The sequence below is a fragment of the Coturnix japonica genome, chromosome 15 (genome assembly GCF_001577835.2).
Source record: "Coturnix japonica isolate 7356 chromosome 15, Coturnix japonica 2.1, whole genome shotgun sequence".
In the NCBI taxonomy this organism is placed as follows: Eukaryota; Metazoa; Chordata; class Aves; order Galliformes; family Phasianidae; genus Coturnix; species Coturnix japonica.
This window is the reverse complement of record NC_029530.1, coordinates 4,310,171-4,334,787: the sequence shown is the minus strand read 5'-3', so window position 1 is coordinate 4,334,787 and position 24,617 is coordinate 4,310,171. Positions and strand designations below refer to the sequence as shown.

General features: G+C 39.9%; 2 protein-coding genes across 8 annotated transcripts; one reads left to right on the top strand and one right to left on the bottom strand.

Annotated features, from left to right (window-relative positions):
* Nucleotides 1-495: 495 nt before the first annotated feature.
* On the bottom strand, nucleotides 496-22,752 carry MPHOSPH9 (M-phase phosphoprotein 9). 7 transcript variants are annotated; one of them, XM_015877713.2, is made up of 24 exons: nucleotides 22,701-22,752; nucleotides 20,981-21,113; nucleotides 20,160-20,310; nucleotides 19,024-19,113; nucleotides 16,982-17,499; nucleotides 15,914-16,031; nucleotides 14,233-14,323; nucleotides 13,261-13,367; nucleotides 12,762-12,887; nucleotides 11,536-11,972; nucleotides 10,670-10,828; nucleotides 9,765-9,852; nucleotides 8,882-9,097; nucleotides 7,980-8,027; nucleotides 7,551-7,615; nucleotides 6,966-7,067; nucleotides 6,080-6,217; nucleotides 5,457-5,632; nucleotides 4,578-4,742; nucleotides 4,228-4,348; nucleotides 3,338-3,441; nucleotides 2,295-2,506; nucleotides 1,702-1,770; nucleotides 496-1,414 (listed from the first exon to the last, which is right to left on the bottom strand). In XM_015877713.2, exons 2-24 carry the CDS (start codon nucleotides 21,085-21,087, stop codon nucleotides 1,313-1,315), a joined length of 3,510 nt encoding a protein of 1,169 aa, XP_015733199.1. In that variant the 5' UTR covers nucleotides 21,088-21,113; nucleotides 22,701-22,752; the 3' UTR covers nucleotides 496-1,312. The 7 variants fall into 7 exon arrangements, with proteins under 7 accessions (XP_015733199.1, XP_015733202.1, XP_015733201.1 ...); XM_015877716.2 differs by having other exon boundaries at nucleotides 5,490-5,632; XM_015877715.2 differs by having other exon boundaries at nucleotides 14,239-14,323.
* A 325-nt stretch (nucleotides 22,753-23,077) lies between these two features.
* Nucleotides 23,078-24,067, top strand: C15H12orf65 (chromosome 15 C12orf65 homolog). Its single transcript, XM_015877748.2, has 2 exons — nucleotides 23,078-23,451; nucleotides 23,690-24,067. Exons 1-2 carry the CDS (start codon nucleotides 23,188-23,190, stop codon nucleotides 23,900-23,902), a joined length of 477 nt encoding a protein of 158 aa, XP_015733234.1. The 5' UTR covers nucleotides 23,078-23,187; the 3' UTR covers nucleotides 23,903-24,067.
* The last annotated feature ends 550 nt before the right edge of the window (nucleotides 24,068-24,617 follow it).

Genomic DNA, 24,617 nt, shown 5'->3' with positions numbered 1-24,617 from the left:
TGATCTCCCTCCTCAAGTAAGGGGAAATGAAATTCCATCACAATTCAGCATCTGCCTGGCAGTGCAGTCAAGCCCATCGCTGCCAAGCACGCAGCCCAGCTTCAGTGTTTCCCTTCTGCCCTAAAAATGAGTAACTTTGGAGCCCTGACTTCTCTGATCTCACATCCAAACAACCCGCGGGGCAGGAGATGCACAAAGCACTTGATAAATAAATAAAGCTTTTTTCCCCTAAGAAAAATAAGCACTGTGCGTTAATGCAGGGCAGCTCTTCGTTAAGTATCTTTAAAAACCCAACACTAGAATTAGAACCACAGCCTCACGAGCTTCCTTCACCACGGCTATTGTGGCCTTTCCACTGCAAAAATCCTCACATCATTAGTGGCTGAACATTTGGAACAAGGACAGAACTTGAAACACACAATATGATTAAAACCCCACATTATTGCTGATGTAATATCCCAGATCCTATTATTGTTCTTGGGCTGGGAGAAAGAATCTAATTAAACATTTATTTAATAGCAAAATACAAACTAAAAAACATCAACGTTGAACAGTAACTCAACAATATGCCAGCGAGCAAATAAGTATATTTCACCAAGAAAAATGCATGTCTTGTTCACAAAGACAGCTCAGATCTCACCTGGAAGTGTGTGCCCTGAGCACCGGCATGGCACAAAACCCACCCTGATGTTAAAGCAGCAATTGGAGTGAGCTGCTGTCCTGCTGTGCCAGCTGCAGCTGAGCTCGCTGGGAGGAAAGCTGGCTGCTGTCAGCTGCTGAATGCTGGCCCTAATGGCATCAGAGCATTGCCATTGCTTGTAGTTGGGTCACCATGGCAAATACCCACCAGGTGCAAATGAAAAGGATTTACCTACCTAACGGTGGTTGTTTAACACCACCAACTCATGTTGCATTTAAAAGTCAAGATTTCCTATTAGCCAGTATGGACAACATGCTACAGACATCTATAAAATGGTGACGAAAACAAGTGCAAGACACAATGGCTCTCAGAAAACAAGCTGCCTTTGAGTTTCTTATTATAAATCGAGCATCGCTGTTTAAAAATAATTAATATTTCTAAAAATATTACAATACAGGATAAACATTACATTGCTTTCTCAAGTGTAACAAAAATATGTTTAAAATATAGGTGGCTGTTTGAGGTACAAAATATTGCTGCGTGTAAAGGGTAACGTGGTTGTAAAACTACCATGGGGGGGGTTATAAAAATACAAAACATTTGCATTTCCCGAGTGCATCATTATATATTAGTGCAAGGAAAAAAAGCATATTGGAATTGAAGAGAGAACTGTCAAAGGTTTGCAGAGGTACGTAGAACATGGAATCTTTTCAGGGTCATGCGGATCGATCCCAAATCTCTGTTAATCCTTTCCAAGCGATCTTCCAGGGCTTCCTAAAAGGAAACAGTTAACAAAAAGGGGGAAAAAAAAGATTAATAACCTACAACAGAACCCAATGATATTTATTTTAGAAAGGAAATGCTATTATTCCTATAGTCAGCTGGTATCCTTCCCAATGCATTCCCTTAGCACGCAGAACTGACAGCCAGACCTGCAGACTGATTATTTCTTGCAGTTGTTGTATTTATACCCATTTCAAAGCTTGAACTTTCATCTCAACTATGTAACCTCAGATTCTAGAGGAGCAACTGAAGAGAGCAGTTGGTAGAAGCTTTTTCACCTGATTTAATCTTGCTTGCAAGGTCATTCTTCCACCAGAACAAGGTATTCGACTCAAAGCAGCCTCAATCTAGTAACAGAAAATACTTCAGCTGTAAATGACAGTTTCAAGTGCCAATAAGCCTTTCTACCTCATCTTACAGAGCAAGAGGTGAGGTGTACAGATAACAGACACATGCCCAAGGTCGTTCTTAAACACTAAGTTTTGTTACCATGACATTATGCCACACAAATACCAAATGAACATATATGAGCAGCCCTTCTCATGGATCGTTTTGAACAGAACAAAAAAAACACCTTTGTTTGAAAGGCTGATTTAAAGACATTGTTCATTTAGGAAGAAAGTAAATTTACTCCCAATCTTTCCACCCACAGTGTGCCTAAGTTAATGTGATCCTCCTTTAATAACATTAAGGCCAGGAAAGGGCTCTAGTTTCAGAGGTGGAGCAGGAAAGGCAATGACACATTCCTATGTTAACACTGGAAATCAGATGTTAACTTTAGCCACGAGCTGCACGGGCACAAAGCTACACCATTCACCTCTCATACAATAACTGTGCTCAGTCACAACTTGAAAACAAACATTAAATTTGCCTGTTGCTTTTCTTGAGTCAGCTCATCGAAAAGCCTCTCCGTTTCAGCCAGAGTCTGAATCCTTGCTGTGTATGGGAAGTCCCCCTCACAAGCTGATAGCATTGGTTCACAGTTCCGTGCTATGCTCCTCTCGTCCCAAGCTGTTGCTTTCTTCACTCCAGTGCTGACAGATTCAGCACAAGAGCTGTGTCTGACACCTGAACGCTGCCTCCCTATCAAAAAAACAACATTCCTTTTATTTGTTTTGTAATTGCCTGTTAAATTACTTTTTAAGACAGAAAAAGAAACAACAAGAAAAGCAACACAATAAGACCTGAGGACAGTTAATAGCAAAGCCTCGTTAGCTTCCCTTAAGCACATTCCCCAGAAGAATGCATAACACTCCAATGGATCATCTTCCAAATCAGCTTTTTAACACAGCATATTTTTTCTGGTTAACAGCCTCACATAGTGTGCTCATTAAGAATGACTTCCACTGGTACAGCGTTTCTAAATACCACCTTGTAGGCTAGTTGTCATGAAAACACTAGTCTAAATAAATGCATTAATAAAGGCAAAAGCAGAACATTGTGACAGGAATGACAGAAGTGAGAAAGATTTGCCTCAATCACAGTGAGAAAAAAAATCTCAAACAACTGATTTTATTATATTTACTCTTTCTATTGCTAAACATTGCATTACTGATAGGAATTTTATTAGTTTGACTGAGTGTGCACATCTTAATGTAGGCCCCAGTGAGATGTGTTGTGTAACTGAGTTAAACACAGGAGAATATATTGCCCTTCTTCCTCAATTCAATTCTTTTTGTTTTTCTATTGTGTTTGTGCACACACAGATACATTAAAACAAAATGTACGAATGGCATTTCTCAGCTTACAGTAATGAGACAAGATACAGATGATTTTCAGAAATTGGACTCCATAGAACCATGTGCCAGCTTTCTGTATTACCATAAAACCTGTTTCATCTGGGAGATTAAAGTACATTTCATAAACTTAACAATTACAAGGGACAGTTTTCCCCTCCTTTGGGGGACTGATTACCTTCTGTATCATCAAGCGAAAGAAACTGGAGCCTTTTTCTTGGATTACTATGCTGTAAAGTAGATGCAGGCCCAGTTTCCAGGTCATCTAGAAGTATATCAAATCTACAGAAGAAGCAGTACACGACAATTAATTGCTAGAAATAATTGATCAGCTGACACAGTATTTCCTATCTTTTCCTGTTTTGGCTAAATAAATTCTTTATAAAACAATTTCTACCCCATAGGAATCCCAGGCCTTCCAAATAGTGCTAATGGCACCATACCCTGCTGTACTCCTGTTTGTACATTGATGTGATTTTCTCCATGGCTCCTAAGCACGCTGAGAAGCCCACACAGTCACCCTCAAGAACCAAAGCAGTGCTTCAAATTTCTTCTTCATGCAGGTCAAACGCTTTCATCTTGCAACTAAGTACATTCCCTGAAACCCTGCAAGCCTTGCCAAGCAGAGATCTCTATAGAAACCATAGTTAAGTCATTTCAGTTACCAGAAAATTAAGCTGGTGCATCTTTTAACATGCTCACAAATGCCACTACAGGTAGATACAATTATCATCATTGATTTACATTCCTTGATAAGCTGTGTGAGAATCTGGATTTACTCCACAAAATCGTTCTACTGTTTTTGTTGCTAATCAGTGTCACATCAGGATGTGTCACAGCAAATACAACATCTCACCTTAATAAGCTCCAAATAAGAGAAATGACTCCAGATTTTTCTTTGCTGTGTTTTAAAAGTAAAACTTTGCTTTGTACATAGAAATCTTCAAGTGATTCACATTTCCCATTACTTTTTAGGGGGACCAAGAAACAGCAGGAACAGACTTAAACCTGCATAAACGTGATGCTGTTACAGTTGTCAGAACACAACGGTGTTTGCAAAATCCATACCTCGTCACTGTGTTTTCATTTCTGCTAAGTAAATGGCTAAATCCAGGAGAGAGGTTTTCTTTTGGAGATCGTTTAGGGCTGTATGTCACAGACACTGGCGCCAACATGATCTCTCGCCTTGCTGTGGAGACAAAGTGTGTTTAAGTACCTATAATTTCCCCCTGTGCAGTGAGATTTTCATGCTTTCTATGATTCTAGGGTTTTTTCCCCCCTCCCATTTTATCTATTAGATTAATACAGACATCATTCCTCTAACTATTTTTCTTCTAGAACAGGCTCCCATTACTTACATGCCCTTACTTGCATTTTCTTTTTGTGCAATGCAAACTAAACTTCAGAAAAGCGCTTACTTGGAGTATTTGATTTCCTGTTTGAAGGAGGAAGAGATGAAGACCTCTGGCCACAAGGGGAGCTGTATCGTTTGGGTCTCTGTTGGTCTTTACCTTTCTCTGGGGATCGGTGTGCAACAACAGAAGTTTCAACAAACCCAACGGTTTGACGTCGACTTGGTGTTTCTGATTGGAAATGAAAGAGTTATCCTTTGATACAAGAACCCATAAATGTTCTCCTGCACTCAGCTACACCTAACACTGCCTTGTGCAAACATGTTTGTGCTGCTTTACTGAAGACTGATTTCAGCTCGTCATTCCTATGAAGATAATTTAACTAACATCAACAGGGATGTTTTGCAGCACGTAAGGGACAAATTATGTTAAATAATTGCTTAAATGAACAGACAGTGGAAAGGTGCACGGCAGCACCTGTTGGTTAAGAAAGCTGGCGTACCTGCCTCCACCTAAACTATAAGCATTTACAAAAGACAATGTCTTCTAGTTACAAGGCTTCCCAAACCAGCATTATTAGAATGGTTCAGTGGAGTCCTCCAATACACATGCCAGCACTCCTAATAACATTCAGATACAGCACCACGAGAACAAAAAAAAAAAAAGGATTTACAGCCAGCCAGAACTTTGTTAAGACTCCATTAACTGTTTATAAATACTGAGATATTCTTAGAAAGAGAACATCAACCTAACAGCAACTGTTGCATTCCCTCTATTTTAAACGATTCACTTAGCTATATCATTTTGAATTCTCCTAGGAAGACTCCAGAAATCTGCATGCTAAAAAAACAAGTGCATGTTTTATTCCATCACTGAAATTTGAGGGCCTTAATGCAGAGAATAATGAAATGAAGATACATGCAAGCAAAGAAAAAAGCCAGTTACTAGGTGTTGCGTCATCTTTTTCTGTTTGTGTACCCCAATCTTTAAAAGCTCTTATTTCTTCAAGTTCTTTAAAGGCTTTTATAATTGGTGCTTCTGACGTCTCACTGTCCTTCTTTTCAACAGTGTTTGGTGAAGAGTCTTCTTGTGAAGAGTCTTTTTCAGGAGGTGAATGGTACCTTAAAGAACAAGCAGGGGGAGATATCAAGTTTGTTTTATTGCAGCTCTCCAAATGCAGCTTAAACAGACCTCAAAAAATAAAGAAATTAATTTTGAGTTTATAGCTGCCAAAGATTTTTAGACCTGATCTTAATTTCAGCCAGGAACCTCAGAGTACTGTGTTACAGTGCAAGAGCCACAAGTATAAGCTTGGTGATCTGACATTCTAACTAAACACATACCGAAAGCTACTGCTGTTTCATTTCCTTAGTACTTCGTTCCTTCATACTAGAAAGGATGTTGCTTTGTTTTTAAGGAATAGAATCTAAAACGCTGTAAAATATGTATTTATTTTTACAACTTAACACCTTCAGAATCTGGAAATGAGTCTGTTCAATTTGAGTAAGATTATCTTTTAGAAACATTCAGCCTCACATCATAGCGAAGACTGAAGGAAACCAGCTCACCTGGAAGGAATATAGGCTTCTTCTAGTCTGTTATCTCTGGGGCTTTCTTGGCCCTCCAGAGGCTGGCCAGTGAAGATTGAATACTCTGCTCCTGGTATCAACCACTTTCGCCTGCTGACATCAGGTGCAGCCAACTTGCTGTGGAAGCAAAAAGATTCCAAATTTTGAGTGGTTTTGAATTCTAGTTCGTAAGTATTACAATAGCTCTGAAGATGCTTGTCAGTAACTAATAGTGAAGTTACATTGGTCAAAATACAACTGTTCAATAAATACACATTAACATCTATGAAACACATTGCTTCATCATTTTATATTTCAAAGTATCAGGGACAGACACCCAAGAGGTCACAGCTTAGTACCAAAAACAAAGGGGGACAAAGCTATTCAGGTATTTAAGACATAACAGCACCAAAACAGAAGAGAGATCAACTTCTGATTTTTATAACATAAATTCACAATCCAAACTACACCATGCATTTTAACTGAACTTCCATACTACTCTCAGTATACCTGTACAAATTACTTTTAGAAAAAATAGAAAGCAATAATTGGTGTTTCAAAATCAAAGACAAAGGTACCTTCTGTCTAACTGGATGATTTGATTATTATATTCTTTTAGATGATATTTGCTGAGCCGTAATCAGCTGAGCAACGGAGAGCCAGCAAATGCATGTAGAAAGACAAGAGACAGTCTGCCAAATCACACGTTATCTGTTTGTTATTTTTCAAATCATTTATTGGCATATGAAGTCTCTGGATTATATCACATGTGTTTAATTCAGTTTAGCCCATGGATTGACATCCTGAACCATGTTTAGCCAAAGGACATTAAAAAAAACCTGTAGAGCACATGACCTGCTGTCATTTTATTGGTATATTCACTTACTTGGCACAAGAGGTTCTTAGATGACTCTCAGTAACATGACGAAGTTTCAACATGTTTTCATGCTCAACCTGCTTGAGCTGAGCTTCGAGTTTTGAAATTGTCCTAATGTAGAAATAGCAAAGATGTAAAGAAAGCTTATTAAAAACCAAATTCCCTGGAGCTTACTCATTTTTTTTACCCAGATATCCTGAGTGGAGCAGAGGAACAAGAGTAACTAACTAATTTCTATGTATCCATCCATACATATATAAATATGCATTTGAATTCTAAGCTGAATAAGTTAGGTAACCTAACTGGAAATAAGACAACTGCAGTAGCAAAAGCTTGAGCAGAAGACTGGCTGGGTGACAACAGAGGGGAAAGCAGCTCCCACTGGAAGAAGCTGAGATTAAGAATTCAGAAAAAACACATTTCTTAAAGATAACAGGATTCTTACAGTATGTGCAAAGTAGCATAAAACAACATGAAATGCTTCACACCATGCCACTAAAATTGCAAATCTACAGCCTTCAGTCCAAGAGTAAACATTTGGGCCACAGCCTGTATTTCATGTTTTTGAAGTAGCAGTAACACATTCACATTTACCTTTTCAAATCAGAGATCTGAGTGTTTGCATCAAGCAGTTTGTTTTCAGTTGCATTTAACGTATCCTAGGAAGTAGAGAAGTAGAAAAGGAACAAGTCTGGAAACTACACAAATGTATACAGGAGAAAAAAGTAACTTCAATCTCAAAAATAATACATTAAACATGCCTTTCTATTTGAAATAAAGTCCTACTGAATGTCTTCGACTTCACAGTGTTTTGGCTGTCTATGACTGGAACATAACACATTTGAAACTCCCTTTTCTCCCCTTTGCAGGGGCTCTGAAGAAGCAGTCAGAAGCTTCCAGCAAAACCAAGTGTAGCTCATTCCATTTGATCTTTTCCTAAATACTTAATTCAGTTCATTCTATGGCATATTATGACAGATCCTTACCCATGTGCTTTTCTGTAAGTAACCAGGGCAGACTTACCTTCACCCTTTCATGTTCTTTCCCAAGGGAATCATATTCTCCTAAAAGCTGCAACAACAGAAAACCATAAGGAGAGTAAACAGAACCAGCATTTTTGTTGGGTGCTGTAAATCCACCGAATTCCTTGTCTAATACATGTAAGAGCATTACAGGGTAAACAGTGTATATTTTAATATTATTTGTTACATTCTGGTATCTTCAATTCAGAATAAAGGACAGGAGCTACTAAATTATTTATAATTGTCAAATAAATTATCTTTAAAGGAACTGGTAACACATGAAGCTGAACGAACCAGCAGAATTAATCACTGGCTTTGAAGCTGACTTTGCATTTTGAAATTTGAATTGATAAAAAGAAAGAAGTTTGTACAACAAATACCTTTTCCTCTTAATAACCATTTTCCCCCCCAAACAAACCAGTTTAAACATTCCATAAAGTCATTACTAAAGAATCAGAGGAACAATTATTCTAATTCTGACTGAGATTACACATAAAATTAACAACTTGAGCAAGTTGTGCTGACTTATGAAAGGAATTCAGTTCATTAGAAAGATAAAAAATAACTTATTCTAAAGTGAATTTCCTATAGTACCTCTAAAATTAAGATAAACTAACAGTACATAAAGTAATAAAACACCTGCGAAAGACTACAGTAAATGTTATCACATCACATATGTAACTGCTGCTTTAACTGCTTAAAAACAACCATAAAACCTGCAGCATCACCTAACGGGTCACCTAGGAAGCAGTCAACCAAGTATTTCTGCTCTCTCAGATGTACATTAAGACTTACCAGGGTTAATTACATTCTGAGCAGCTTTACAAAACACCCCCAGATGTGCTTTATTCATAAGACACAATCTAACTGCAAATACAGGGTTGTTTTTTTTTTTAAACTTACATTTTGAAACATTTTATTTTCTTCTTTTAACCTTGTATTTTTATTATCAGATAGTTTATAAGCTTTTTCAAATGCTTCCTCTAGTTCTTTAAGCCTTGACTTTAGCCTGCTGATGGTGTTATCCTTCTCCTTATTGCTTGTGCGCACCTCTTCAATACGCTCCTGCAAAACTTTGGAGGTATTACTAACTCCATAAAAGCGTTCTCTCCAATCTGCCTGAAGAAGAAAAGCAAGATTAATTAAAATGTTTACCTAGCAGAATTTGATTTCTGAATCTGAAATCATCTAAATAGAACAAAAGGGTACATCTGCTGGTGAACAATGCAAGACATTGCTCATTTTGTTATGTAGAAAGAACTGAAATGAAGACTATGCTTCCCAACATAGAAAAATGCCCAAAAGGTGGAATAGATTACTCTCCTCACATCTAACTTCCATCAGAACAGGACAATGTCCTGCTATTTGACCAACCAATTTAACTACTAGGTCATATAACAAAGTGGTCCTGACTTAGCTAGGAGGACTTGAGAGGTATACCTACACAGATATTACTTTTGCTCCAGTGCAGAAGGGGTTTGCTTTTAGGCTTTAATGAGTAATCAAAATGGAAATAATCAGACATTTTTTTTTTTTTAATTATTATTAATTCTGTTTTAGAGAGATTATCAGACAATATTTTACTATTAAACTTCCTTTGGCTTCTAGAAAAGATTGCATATGGGCAAACATGATAATGATTCAAGTAAGGAGTATTAAGAAATACAGCTAGGAAAGCCATCTATGTAACATATATATCAGCCTAGCAATGAAGAGGCAAATTTCCGTATCCTTTTAGTTAAAGAGCAACTTGAATTAATATACATCACCAGCAACGCATACTTACCACTTGCTTTTCTAGCATACTATTCTTACTTTCAAGGGTTTTTATGCGAGCACTTGCTTCATTCAGAGCTGCATCTAGTTGGTCACACCTATTTGGAAGATAAAAAACGCTGTAATCTCTTGAGGTTTTCAAACAATAAAACCACATTTTAGAGCTGCCTTACTTTCCTCAAGCATCCCTACTGCTTCTGGTGCCCAGCCTGTAAGCTCCTACCACAGAACCCAGCCACTGCCATGAGCACCCAGCACCTCTGCAGAGGAGGGCTGTGGTGCTGTGCCAGGAAAGCAGCACACTGGGCACACGTGCAGAGACTCCAGATGGCTCTGAGCTCCACAGCCAAAAGCAGCTGAGAGGCACCGGTTCCACTTGAGCTAATTGACGATGCTGTGTGATAATTAATGACTGAAATCATATCACAAGCTTCTTGTAACTCAGTAAATGACTGCTCAGAAGTCACTTTTAATAGATGGAACCCACTAGTGCTATAAGATGAGTACAAAAGAGTCCTGGCTACCCACACGCTTTTCCAATCATCCTGAAGGCCATACATTTTGTGAAGTATTCTGTCTAAATGTCTAATATGCATTTTGCCTGGCAATAGTGATAGTTAGGACTACCTCAGCCTGCCAGCTTCAGTTAAGCAAAACTTGTACTGCCTTCAGCAGAAGTCAAGTCCAACAAAGCCTCTGGTCAAATCAACACATTGCTGCCCTAACAATGATTTTAAGCTAATCTTAAACAGATGCATTAAGTAACACAAAATGTATGCTGAAAAGTAAAGTATTAGTATCAAAGATGCGTGAAACATTCAGAGGGACAACAAATGCTGCAAGATATTCTAAACAAGTATACATAGCTTTTAAGGTAGAAATAATATCCTGAAACAGAGGCAGAAGAAACAGTACCTGTCAGCAAGATTTTGATTGATTTCCTTCAGGTCTTCAGAAGCAGCAGTTTTATGGCTTGCCTCTAGCTGCTGTTTTAGGCTATGTATCTCAGCATCATAGTAAGCTCGTAGGTCAGCTATGTGTCGAGCATGTTTTTCCCTCAAGTTCTGCCTAATCCTATATTCAAGAAATAAGAACAAAAACAAATTTCCAGCTATCAACATGGCCATGTGCTGCCAGCTGTGTTCATTCAAACCCAGCACATGATTATGTCTTACAGAGCTTTGCCACCGTCAAATTAAAGCAAAGAAAGCTTAGTCATCTAAAGCAGCGGCACAGGCTTGCACAGAAGTATTCACATTCATAATAGAAAGCTTGAGCGTCTCTTCTCTCCTCTTCTACTCTCTAGAAAATGTGCATAAAATCAAATATGCAAATTCACAAATTAACTGCCTTAAAACCATGACCCACTGCATAAGCCCTTGAACAGATATGCTGTATCTGCTTGTCTGTATGCAAATCAATGGCTTCAGTAGTGATTGGTGAGTATTTGTTTTTCCTAAGCACGGTAATTTTGTGCTTCTCCTGCCATTTGACTCTAAATACAGTCAAAACCAGATTCAACACAGCAATTTGAGATTCTCTACCTAAATTAACTCCCTCATGCAGCCTGAGGAGCAAGCATGTATTTTTACTTTATATATAAACAGAACTAATAAAAACATCAAAACAAAAAATGCTCTGACGTCCATGGAGCAAACTCCCTCCACTTCAGGGAGAGAGGAAAGGGGATGAGATGGGGGGGGGGAGCAATGAATAGTTATGTTCTAAGCTTTGAACTCTACAACTGTTTAAAAAGGAGCACAAACAAATCAAGAACTTACTTTGACATTACCACAGGATCTTCAGCAGACATCACTGAAACACCATGGTCTGGTAAACTCTTGTCACTACACTGAGCAACAGAGGATGGAGTCAGAGTCAGTGTTTCTTCTCCCTCGGTGTTTACTAAAATGTCACTGGTAGCATCAGCATATGCCACTGGAAAGGGAGAGCTGGCCTTGTCTTCATTTTGGTTTGGATGGCTTTTCCAGAAGTCCAAATGCACAGCTCTGCTGCTGACAGGATGTTGTGGAGAACCATCAAACTGAGACAAACTGCTTGTCTGTGAAAACGAGTCCGTGTCACAATGACTTGAAAATCCAGGATCTGCCATGGAGTCTGGAGAAAAAGGAGTACTCTCTTCAGGAATATTGAAAAAACAATGTCCTGGATTCTGTTGACCTGGTTTCATATGCAGGGTTGGGTCCAATGTCAAGATCTAGGAAATAAGTTATAATGCTAAAAAAACCAAAACCCACGTGTTTTAACTTTTGTTCTTGCAAATGGATTTACTCTGAAGGCGTGTCATCCCTGTCATGTATTGCAGGAATCATATTCAATATTACTATAATTGTTTGATATTGACAAGCAACTGCAGAGATGCGTAACAGCTTAGAATATGGCATATATACTCAAAAGTTTGTAACTTGTTTCTGAGTTTCCAATAGCAATAAAAGACACATAACAACTGTAGCTGTCCTGAAAACTTCCAAAACTATAGTTCTATACAGAGAATTAGGATATCTGTTTGCAGGCTGAAACAGTAAATTCATAGTTACTAAAATTGCTTCATGGGTTACATAAACAAGATAGGTACACACACAAGCAAAGACTGAAGACTGTACCCTGGAAGTGGATACAGAGTTACATTTCTTAAAGAACAGTTCTACAGGCTTTGCCTATTCAGTTGGATGGGTAGAATGAACTTGTCCTGTAGGTAGCAGTAAGAAAACCCTGCTTCTGCAGCTGCAGTTCCACATACGTTTCATCAGCTTCAGATCTGCCCTTGCACCATCTTCAAGGTTGTGCTGCAAAGGTGCTTGTTCATCCAGAGTATTCTTAGAGGTTCTTTTCAGCTGGATCACTTCCCAATCTCGTTCATCACACAGCTGCAAAACTTGCTGTTCCAGCATAACACTGGAGGTGGCAGCAGGTGCCAGTTAATGGGAAAGCAGCCATAACCTGCTTATCTTCAAACTGAGATGTAAAACATAGATAATAACATTACCTCTGGTGGGTGACTTGTCTGAGAAGGTGGCACAAAATTCATGTCTGGCAGCTGGTTGTTTTCCCTTTGTCTTTTATGATAAATATCCTTCAGTGATGATGGCTTCATTTCATCAGCAGAAGACAACTTAAACAGGCAAAATTTGTACATCAGTCTTTCTGAACACAATCCTCTATCCCCAATTAGGNTGGAGAAAGACTCTATCCACAGCATCTATTTTAATGTAAATAAGTGTTTTTAATGAGGCAAATATGCCTTTAATATACTAGTCAGTCTCTTTTTGTCTCTTACACCATTTCATTTAGATGAAAGAAGGTCAGTAAATTCTAACTGAAGGTAACTGGGGAAAATGAATAATGAAGGAACAGAATATGAGACAATGGGAAAACAAAGGGGGTTTCATAAAAAACTTCGCTTTAGGAGGGATGATTCCATTGTAGAAAAGAGATAAGATGACAAACAAACATAAGACAACCACTAAAACACATGTAAAGGTTACCTGATCTGGTGATACTTTAGTGGAGAAAACATCAGCAAACTCACTTCTGAAGTTCTCTGGTAAAGAATGATACATCTCCTTCACATCTAGTTTCCAGTATGAAAGTCCTGATGAAAAGAATCATTGGGGAAAAAAATTACAAATTTCAAGCTCACAGATCAGGAATCCCACAAAAAACATGAGTAGGAAGTTAATGTGCCAGCTAACAAGAATGATGCACTCGTTATCTACATCCAGTACTTAATGATTTTATGAAGTATTTGTTAGCTGAAGTTACCAAACCAAAAGAGAAGCAATATACATAATCAGTATTAGATCACACAGCATCCCTAACCTAAGGTATACATTTGTGAAAATACATGAATATAAACCTGGGTGTTCAAGTTTCATTCTGATTTACCACAAACTGCCATATTTCTAACAGATCCTGCATAGCACTTAAAAATTGCCCAAGGAATAATTCTAGATAGACATTTGATGTTACAAACGCTTCTGTTTGGTGCTCAGCTGCAATCCATAGCACGCAAAGAGACAGACTACCAGGACTGAGAGTGGTGTTTATTCACACAGCTATTGAATCACACCCTTGGCTTACAGGAATTCTGCTGCTATTACCGTACATTCCTGTAATCACTAAACAATGATATTGATATCTTAAAAGGTCATTTTGTCTCTCATCATGACTTTAATAGGAGTTACATTACAAATCCGTGTTAAATACAAAACTCAGCCTTGGAACACTGAGGAATTTGAAGAACAAAAATTGTTCCATGTCCCAAATCTGCCAGCAGCAACACACAGATTGAAACAAGACTAAGAGCAGCAGAATTATACCACACTAAAAATTATCAGCTCCTCGGTGCTCACACATTTCTTAGCTCCCCATTTTTATTGGAGGTGTGCTCCAGTGAGAGTAATAAAAACAAAGCATTCAACAGAAAAGGAATTTCAAGTACGAGATACCGACTATACCTGAACCTTCAGACACTGCAGAATTCGGGCTCTCAGTTGGCTGGTTGAGGTAAAAAGCACAAGGTGGCAAAGCAGCATTAGTGGAGGCTGTCTAAAATTAAAAAGGAAAAACAAGTTTATAACAAAAACTGCACAGCAGGGAAAAAAGAGAAAAAAGGTTTAACTGTAAAAATAAAAAACAATAGAGAACGTCAACGTTGATATATCGTTTTTAAAATGGGATTACATTTAATAATGAACCGTGATCCTAACCTGTACAATTTGTAATCGGGGTAATCACCACCAAAAGGAGAATCAAGCTAAACCACACATTTAAGTAATACTGATATTTTCCAGTTCACATGCCAGGCCACTTTGGAGCATTCCTGAGTTAAGTGTTACACAACAACACACCTAAACCCCCCTGCTCCTTAAGAGGGGCACTGAGAGCTGATTTATCAATGAAGTGTTAGTCTTTCCTCATCCTAAAACTGGAATCTCTTACTGTCAGCTGTTATGACTCCACCTACCACAAATCAGGAGGTAAATATTGCCTATCATCACAGACAGACAAGATACTACATCCCCCCCTAAGACTGTGCATATTCTCCTTCTCTTTGTTCCAGACTTCCTAAGCAATCTCCCCAGACAATTATAGAAGCAATTTTGACAAAGCTGGGAAAAGTATATGGGAAAAAAAAAAAAACCCTTAAAATTTGCTACAATTCTTCCCTTCAATAGTCCAAGGAAGAAACATCGTTGCCATTATGTGCTGACACAAGAGCAAATGAATAATGATAGCAGGCTTTGAAATGCTCATCTCACATTGCTCTTTTCTACCCTACCCAGGGTTTTTTGTTCCATCACAGCAGCTTAGAAGACATACAACTTGGCAAATTCATACAGCTCAGAGAACTAAAGTAGGACTGTAACCATCGAGTTAATGAAATTAAGTATATTTTTTAAAAAGCCTAAAGCTTTTCATCATTTGCCATGAAGTAGATTTTCACCTCAAGGCTATTTTGTCCCTTTTAATGTTTTTATTTAGGTATTCTCCTTCGCCTAAGGAGGGAGAACAGAAAATGTAAGAATTCAATTGCTTCCCCTTCAAAGGCACAAAAAGATAGAGGTTTATTCAAGATCTGAGTTTTTGGCACTAATTTCCTTAGGCACCCTCCTGAAGCCAAGAGAGAAAAAGAGACAATCCACAGCAGTAATTAGACTCCTGGTTTGAAATATCCCCCTAGAGGAACATCATATTTCCATTGGCAATTGAAATAGACTAGAAAGAGCAAATCTAACAGCTACTTTTACCCTTTCTGGATCACCCTCAAAGTGACCACAGGAATGAAAACAGACCCCTGGTTTGTATTTTCTAGTTCTCCTGGCCTCTTGTAGGTAGAGCCATTCAGTTTCAGGAATTATTTCCTCAAGAATAGCATCAGGAGAAAGGTTTGTGATAATTAACATGCTCTAAGTAATCCCAGAACTTCACAGTTACATGTACGATGGATGTTTGGACAATTATCCTTTAAGGTCAGAAACATTTTATGTGATCAAACTTCTGCCCCAAAAATAATCACATTTGTGAACATATAGAAAGTCAGAGAAGAGGTGAAGGGATGCAACAAACTGGAAGTCCTCTCACGTGGGGGTGAGAAGAGTAAAATTAAAAACTCAAACTAAACCTAAAAAGACTTACATTCTCAAGCGGTGATTTCTTTGCCTGCTCGTTTCCATACACAGAGTTCACTTCTTCTGCACTCACTCTTTTTGGTTGGTTTTGTCTCAACTTTTGTGCCCACGATGTTAAAGATTTACTGGATGGCAAGCAACACACAAACATACCATAAATATACATTCCCATCTGTAATAGAGGAATAATCCCTCCAGAAATCAATGTCAATAGAAAGGAATAACATACGGCATTATCATCTATGTTGTACGTTGAGATAACACACCCCCAAACCCAACCCTCTAAAAGCAGGATCTGTTTCATGACACACTACTAAAACACAAGTTCATCTTTATCACCCTCCACCCTTCCAACAGAGGGGAAGGTTTATCTCCACATAATGCTATCAAGGACTCACAGACAACGTGCTGTCTGTGTGAAATCCAATATTACCCACATTTATATGAAGTCACTGCCGTTATACTTCAGCACAGAAACAGTAAAGTACACTGTTAAATTCTGCACAACCAGAGAGTATTTGGACAGTACTGACCAGCTACTTTGGTCAGTGTAACTGACCAGCTACTTTGGTTCCTTTACACCTAATCTCAGCAACAATCTACTCACCCACCGGACAGAGCAGAACAAACAAACTAAAAATAAATCAACCAAACAGGAAAAGACGCACAGTAAGAAAACACACCACGCATATAAACTAGCAAAGAAGGCTGGGTACAATAGCAAAATGCCATGTAAGGTTAGTAATCAGCACCTAAAGTTCTAGTGTATAGATAGAACACTGTGCAAACTGTATCTCAGCTTGTGCTTGCAGTAAGAAGCAGACTTCTGTATTTTTCCCCAAACACGCCAACTACACATAAATAAGCACCAGACATCAGATATGCCTCACCTAGAAATGTCAAGCTGAATAAATGTATTTGTCTACTAAGCACAGTATTTGGGGGGATTTTTGTACAGATTTTTCTTCTAATTCTTCTTACCATCAAGATGCTCCATTCAATTCCTAAGTGTTTCTAGTTACCAGCAACAGGGACTGTATAACAAATCAACAAGTTTGGAGAGTTTACCACTTACCTGTTTTTCTTCCTGCACTGAGCTTCATTCACCTTATGGTCAAACTCAGCAGGAAAACCTACAGCGTCATTCCTTCCTGATGAACAGTTCTCTGCTTGTTTTGATAGAAGTTCTCTGGTATGTTGAATACTGCCTACAGCTGCATTACTCCGCAGTACTGCTGCATCGCCCTGTGCTTGTGAAGTGCTCTCCATGCAGTCTGTGCACTTGGTAACATCATCAGATCTGCTGGCATTCAGTTCAGAGGCAGACAGGGTGCTGTACCCACTATTCATGGAAGCATCGTTTGCAAGACGTTCCTGATACAGATCAGATGCATTTGGATGAAGTTCGATTTCATTAGATCTAAGCTGACTGACAATGCATTCATTTCCTTCAGAGACTTCAGAATGCATCCCCATTTGACTTCCTAGTGATGAGAAGGCGTCTGTAGACTTCCCAGGCAAACTCCTGCTCTTGCCAATGCCCCAACTGTTGGTCTGCAATTTCACTAACTGCCTTATTTCATCCTGAATCAGCTGAAGAAAAACAAAAGGCAGAATTCCCATGAGATCAAACTCTAAGTCATGTTTATATTATGATGTCATTTCAATTCATGTTGCTAGTGAGAGAATTGGAGTACTTATTTCAAATAATTCCTGCTTTCCAATGCATAGACATCTCATGCATGTAGTAGATAGTATGCATACTACACATAACAGTAAAAGGTGAATGGTAACAACTTCCAACTCCAAGCAGTGAATTCCAGTCATTTATCAGAGCAAAAAACAGGGCATGCACGTATTGGCTGCATGCCTTTAGATCACCAGTTATCCACCAGCCACCTAAAGAAATACACATTATCTGGGTATATTATGAGAAGTAGATGAAGTCTTTGGCTAAATTTAAATCTAAAAGAATTTATAATTTGGATTTACAATTTTAAAGATTGCAAGGGTGCGTTAATGGAAATATAAACCATTACTCTGTTACACTAATAGGAATAATGTACCTCTGTAAGATTATTTACGTAAGATAATAAAATAATAATTTTAATTAATACAGTTATATAAAATAAATAATGACAACAATAATGACAATAATAAATAATAAAATTATGACATTCTCTGCTGCCATTTAATGTTTGTCATTAAGGGTTATTAATTTTGTCTATTATTCTTATTAGAATGTGTTGAATTTCCTGTTTTCCACTAGGTCACCTGCATACTGGTTTGTTAGGAATAGCTCCCTCTAGTTTACCATACAGCTGAAATTAAGTTATGGTCATTGATCTTTGTACTTAGTGTGGTAAGTCACACAGTTACTAAGTCCCTGCTGATACCAAAATCTCAGCTCTTCCAGAGGTATCCTTTCCTATTAATAAAGACAAAAAAAAACCAAACAGCAAAGCCAACACAACAGATTAGTCAAGACTACCATAAGCAACAGGTGACACCAAACCACTACATTCAGAGGAAAGAAATACAAGGTAAGGAAACAGTGGTGAGACAAAACCAACAGAGTGGGAGAGGAAAGAAAAAAGGCAGAAGAGGAGAAACAGGAGATAGGATAAAAGGACAGTACCTCTTGTTAACTCACTTCAGGAACTGTTGGTTACTACTAGCGCAGAGGGCAGAAGGGGAGGGAAAAACAGCAACCAAAATGATGAAGACATTCAGTATTATGCATTTACAGAATGCTGTTTCTTACACACAAGTATACATTTCTTTTGGCTTAATTGAAGATTTAAATAAAATCAGCTTGTGCCCACAAAGTCTGCTTATTCATTCATCAAAGCCATACACTTCTGAAGACAGATAAATAAGCCAAGAAATTTCACTGCTGAAATGGCTCCCACCTGTTACATTTTTAATTAGCCACGACTACCTCAAATATTCATCCTTCAAACCAGTAATCCAGACATCCACTTCCACTATCGGCCTGAATTACAGGCCCAGCACACTCATGAGGAAGGCTGGGAAGTGCCAGAGGCCATACTGTAGGGAAAGAAAGAAAGAGAAACACTCAGCCTAACCTATCCACATGAATAAATCATTACTTACTTGGATCTGATGGTGGAACTGTTCTTGCTGGGCAGCTATTTGTTCCTGGCATTGCTTCTCTACCAGGCTCAACAGCTGTAGCCACCTTGCCTATTAAATCACAAAGCGAAACAATCAGAGAATGATCATGTTGCACCTCTCGCCTTTCACTTCAGCTATATTGCAATATTATACTTCTGGGCTGGACGTCATATGAACTTTTCATAACAGCATCATGGCTGCCTACCCCACAATACATACAGTCCCCTATTGCCTCAGTCAAAGATGGTAATAATGCATCCAAAGAAAGAAAAAGATCCTTCTACACAGAAATATAGCACGTGTCTACCATTAAGTTTGATTTTAAAAATTCCAGTAAGAGAAAAGAATTATTCTGCTTAAGTTGAATGACTTAAAAGCAGAAACAGACAGCAGGAAAGTACAGCAGAATTTTCCTAACATTGAAGCCCAGGACACAGAACACACACACACCAGCTACATTCTTTCCTTAGATCTGCTAAAGAGCACCAAATTAAGCATCTGTCAGAAGACATTTTATTGGACCACAGCCAGAAAGCTCAAAAATTTCTCAAGAACAAACCCATGGTGTGGAAACTTGATGTTCCCTACAGAGGCTAAAAATAATGAGCAAATACAAAATAAAAGAGGAAAAAACATTTTAAAAGGGCTTGAGCAAATGAGCTTATTGTGTGTAAATTACTGATCTGAAAAACTAACAATCTACACCTCCCTACAACCTGAATGAATAAATGATACAAGGGAAACGGAGTCATTTTTAGAAGGAAAAACAAACAACTTATCTCCAGGATCACTTCAGGCTTCAGCATGAAGTGCCGCAATTCTAAAGGTCTGAAGTTTTAATTAAAAAATAAAATAACTTGGAATTCTCATCCTATCACTGAAAAACCCATTTGCACCAGTACTGTCACTGTAAAGCGCTCACACACAAGAAAAATCACAACAAAATCCATCTGTATGATTAGTTCACAGCATAATAAATGGATCTGCCCCATTAAAGAATAAACATTCATATAATCCCTTACTGCCATATGATACCACCATTAGATCTGTCTTCCAAAACGCAGAGCAGATCCATTAATACAGTTATTGCTCTTTCAATAAACCTTAACATGTACCTCACAGTTCTTCACAGTTTCAGAGTCAGCATTCCCACTGTGCTGGATATATCGCATGTAGGAGGAGAGCAGCTCAACAGAAGCAGCGACTAAGGAGGACCTGGTATTCCCTGAGTAACCAGAATCTCCTCTGGGACTGGCTGAGGGGCTCCTAGTGAAACATGAGGAAAAACTTCAATTATTTACTGTGCCAGCTGTCCAGCACAGTGGCCACAATGACGCTACAGAACCAAAGAATTACGTGCTTAATTTACATTGTGATCCTAATCACGTTGAAAAATAAAAGTGATGCGTTCCTAAGAATGAGGATGTTCTTCAAGAAAATACAAAACTGCTGCGAAACAATGAGTGATAAAGTTCAATGCTACAGCCTCGTTTTGAGAAGCTGCAGCAGTAAGTAACTTGTAGTAGTTACAGTAGTGACAGGTGAGCCATCACTCTGTATTCACCCTCCTTATTCAGTGGAAATACCTTGGGCACTGAATGGAAAAACAATTCCCTTTTTCTAAGCCACTGTGTGAAACAAATGGCTTAATGTACTACAAGGTCTTTGCAAAGGATAATCCCTTCTAACTTGGCCAAAAGCATTTCCCCACTCCTCCACTCAAGGAGGCAAAAAGAAGTTAAGTTCTTAAGGATGATTTAGCATTTCTTTCAATGAGGTTTTTCTCATCCAACATTTTATCTGCAATTGTTAACAAAAAAAAAACCTGAAACATATTGCAGTGCCACCATGGAAATAATGTTAGCAAGTATATCATCTTCACAAAGCAAAAACATTAAAAATACAATAGGAATTCCTCCATCGTATCATTCCTTACCTGTTACAATTCAAGCTGCAAACAGAGCCGTGGGTATTTTTGCCATCAGAGTCTGCAGAAGATGAAGAGATCTCTTGCACAGTATTCATCAAGTCATGACTTTCCATATCTTAGATCCAAGTATGATTAAACCCTGCAAACATAAATAATTAAATATCACACCCCTATTAAATAAATTAAAATGACTTTGTAGTTTGGTGAAACAGAATTTGATGGAAGAGGCAGTTCTTGCAGTCAAACTACCCCAGGGCATGCAGCATCCCAAGAACTCTCCCTTGCCCGGAGCTATGCTTGCTAAAGGTTGCTATTTAGTCAGTGCTGTATCTGCTGTGATTCTCACAAGTCTAGAAGAAAAGAACCCGAAATCCACACATTAATCAGTTTTTCTACAGTGCTTACTTCAGCATCTCCTGTGCCCTATTGAATCTCTACCCATGCTCTAACACTGCAGAAAAACCTTATGATCACTCTGTAAAGAACAGGAGGCATTAAGAAACGACATCCTGTGCTAATACAGAGAATAAATCCCCGCTGCCGCGCAGCAGCCCAATACCTTCAAAGCACTGCCATTCTGTACAGGGTTTACAAGGACACGCTGCTGACTTTCACAGGTTTAAGCTTCCATTATTTGTAAGCACACCAGCACATCTCACACTGATAGCTTTGGAAGTATAAAAACCAGAAGGAAACTGCTGGACAACTGACTGATTTAATCTCCGTTCTCCTGCTAAAGCGAAGCAGGCTGTAGTAAAATGCTTTGTTGGCAGCTTGCTGCTTGAGCTCCTCAGAGCACAGCTTCAAATGCAAGAATGGAAGGAAGTTATTATGGAAACACGCATCCTTTGGATAGAGCTTCCTGGGATAAATGGAAAAGAGGGGGAAAACATCACATCTTGATGTCCCAGCCAGCAGGGCAAAGGACATAAAGGTTATTACAGAATCACAGAATGACCCGGGTTGGAAGGGACCTCAAGGATCATGAAGAACCAACCCCCCTGCCTAGCAGGGCCACCAAACATACACCTCCACTAGATCAGGTTGCCCAGGGCCCCGTCCAACCTGGTCTTGAACACCTCCAAGGACGGGGCATCCACAACCTCCCTGTGCAGCCTGTTCCAGTTCCTCACCACTCTCCTAGTAAAGAACTTCCCCCTAACATCCAACCTAAATCTTCCTTCTTTTAACTTCAAACCATTTCCCCGTGTCCTGCTATTATCAGCCCTTTAATTGTGCAGCTGGGGTGGTGGGGGGCTCTCATACACCCCACGCTAAGATCACGGGTGCCTTATCTACCCCAGCACATGGCTGGGCCTTCGCTGTGACACCCACTCGTTTCATAACCTCATTAGAAGTCTGTCCGCAGGAAACACACACAAACATAAAGCAGTTCTAACACGGCTGACAAGCAGCTCAGCTGTCACCTACAGTTTCCATAGCACATCATAAGCCTTCATCCCGCCAATCCCCGCACGGAGGAGCAGCATTAAGTTAGTGGGGATGTATTCAGCTCCAGGTTGAATTCAACTCCAGGTTAAATACAGCCCGCCCTGCCCCGCTCCCCTCACAGCGGCCCCTCAGGGTCCCGCACCCCTCTCACACCCAATAAATGTCCCTCTGCCTCCACCCCCGCCCCATTTCCCCCATTTCTGCCCCATTCCTGCCCCATTTCCCCCCATTTCTGCCCCATTTCCTCCCATTTCCTCCCCATTTCCCCCCTCACCCTCCTGCTCCGTCCCCTCTCAGCCGATCTCCCTCACCCCCCCCCCCAACTCCGCCTCTCCACACGCCTAATCCCCGCCCCCGCGCTGCCATTGGCTACTGCCCCTCGCATTCAGGTATGTTTGATGCGCCTCCGCCTCTGATTGGCTGGAAGCGCTGCCACTCAGCGAGGAAAGGGCGGCACGGTGCAGGAATAGAGGAGAGGGAATGGATGCGCGTCGCCGCCAGGTGATTGGCTACTGAGATTACGCGCCGAGCGGTTCCCAGAGTCTCATTGGTAGAGAGTGTGGGGGGCGGGCATAAGGTCTCCCTGCGCAGCGATTGGCTGCGAAAAGTGCTAATCAGCCGAGTGCTGCGCATGTGCAGATGTGACGCAAGGTGCGCGTAGGGCCGTGCGCGCAGAGTTGCGCATGCGCAGTATGGCGTAAGGCCGAGGCCTTGAGGTGAGCGGAGGGGCCGCATAAGTTGAATTGCAGAGCAGCTCCTGTATGAGCGGCACGTTCACCTTCACGTCGGTACTGAGGCGGCACAGTGCGGCCATATGGGGGCTGTGGGGGCACAGGGGGCTGTCCCTGAGCTGGGGGCCGGTGTTGTGGGCAGCCGGGAAGAGGAGCTGCTTGGAGCTGGTGGAGCTGAGCGAGACCGAGCTGAAGGAGCAGTTTGTGAGGGGAGATGGGCCCGGGGGACAGGCCACCAACAAGACCAGCAACTGCGTTGTATTGAAGCACGTCCCAACTGGGATCGTGGTGAAGGTAATTGTGCTTTATGTCGTTAAAATACAGCTTTCCTTGTGTAGTTGGTCATAATCTCAGTGTAGTTATCACAGGACACTTTACATATACATGTAGTATATGTACTACATATACTTCATATGTATATGAAGTACATAGGCAAGAAGCAGGTTTGGTTAACAGATAAATATGCTGGACGTAAAGTTTTAACAGGAAAACAAGGTGATGGTTGTGCTAAAGGCGTCCTGCTGTATTTCAGTGCCATCAAACGAGATCAGTGGAGAAGAACCGAAAGATCGCCAGAGAAATCCTGCAGGAAAAGGTCGATCTCTTCTACAAGGGTGAAGAGAGTGATGTGTATAAAGAGAAGAAAGCAGCAGAGAGGAAGAAGCAAGAGAAGAAAAGAAGAGCAAAGGAAAACCTGGAAAGGAAAAAGCACTTTAAAGAGATGCTGCAATTGGACAGGAAATAAATGTGAAATACTGACTGGGAGGGTAAGGGAGAAGTGTGTCATAGCTGCAGCTCTCTGACTGATGGATAACACTGTGCTTCATAAGCACAACTGAAATATTGAGTAGTGACCTGAGCTGCTCTTACAGTAAAACTGAAGAGTTAAAGCACTGTGTGTTCTTCTGTCTGCCATCAGCTCATTACTTGTGGTTAGGATTCTTTTCTCTGCCTGCAATGATATTTCATTTCAACACTATTTCATAGGGGTTCCAGTACATAAGAAGAACATTCCTTACTCAGATAATGCCTACACTGATATAAATCCTTCATAAAGCAACCAGGGTTAGATGAGACGTGACAAAGCTGCTCTGTGATTGAATACACAGGCTTGAGACAAAGCACCACCAGTCACCGGCTGTCTCCTTCAGATCTATTAGCTGAACTTCCTGCACAAATGCTCTGGCCTTCTCAGTTTTGAAGGACTTTTTAACAGTAGCTTTACAGCTCTTACCTGGAGCGATGATGAGCGTTGTTGGGGTGTGAGGGAAGGCAGGCATTCCTACAAGGCAGGGCTTATTGGGCCCTGTCAGAGATAGTATTACGTCTTACAGATAGAGAACAGAATTTATTAGAAGCAGCCTGCCAGTATAGCACAGTCTTCAACCGTGTGCAACAGTTCTATCTGTACAACACAGATAGAAATCAACTGCAGCAGGACTGTTCCTTCAATGGAAATA

Coding starts and splice junctions, on each gene's coding strand:
- MPHOSPH9 (XM_015877713.2), bottom strand. CDS start 21,087: ATGGAAAGTCATGACTTGATGAATACTGTGCAAGAGATCTCTTCATCT. Junction 10,829..11,535: donor GATCCTGTGGTAATGTCAAA/GTAAGTTCTTGA, acceptor TCTTGAATATAG/GATTAGGCAGAACTTGAGGG. Junction 1,415..1,701: donor TGCAAGCAAGATTAAATCAG/GTGAAAAAGCTT, acceptor GTTTCCTTTTAG/GAAGCCCTGGAAGATCGCTT.
- C15H12orf65 (XM_015877748.2), top strand. CDS start 23,188: ATGAGCGGCACGTTCACCTTCACGTCGGTACTGAGGCGGCACAGTGCG. Junction 23,452..23,689: donor CAACTGGGATCGTGGTGAAG/GTAATTGTGCTT, acceptor GCTGTATTTCAG/TGCCATCAAACGAGATCAGT.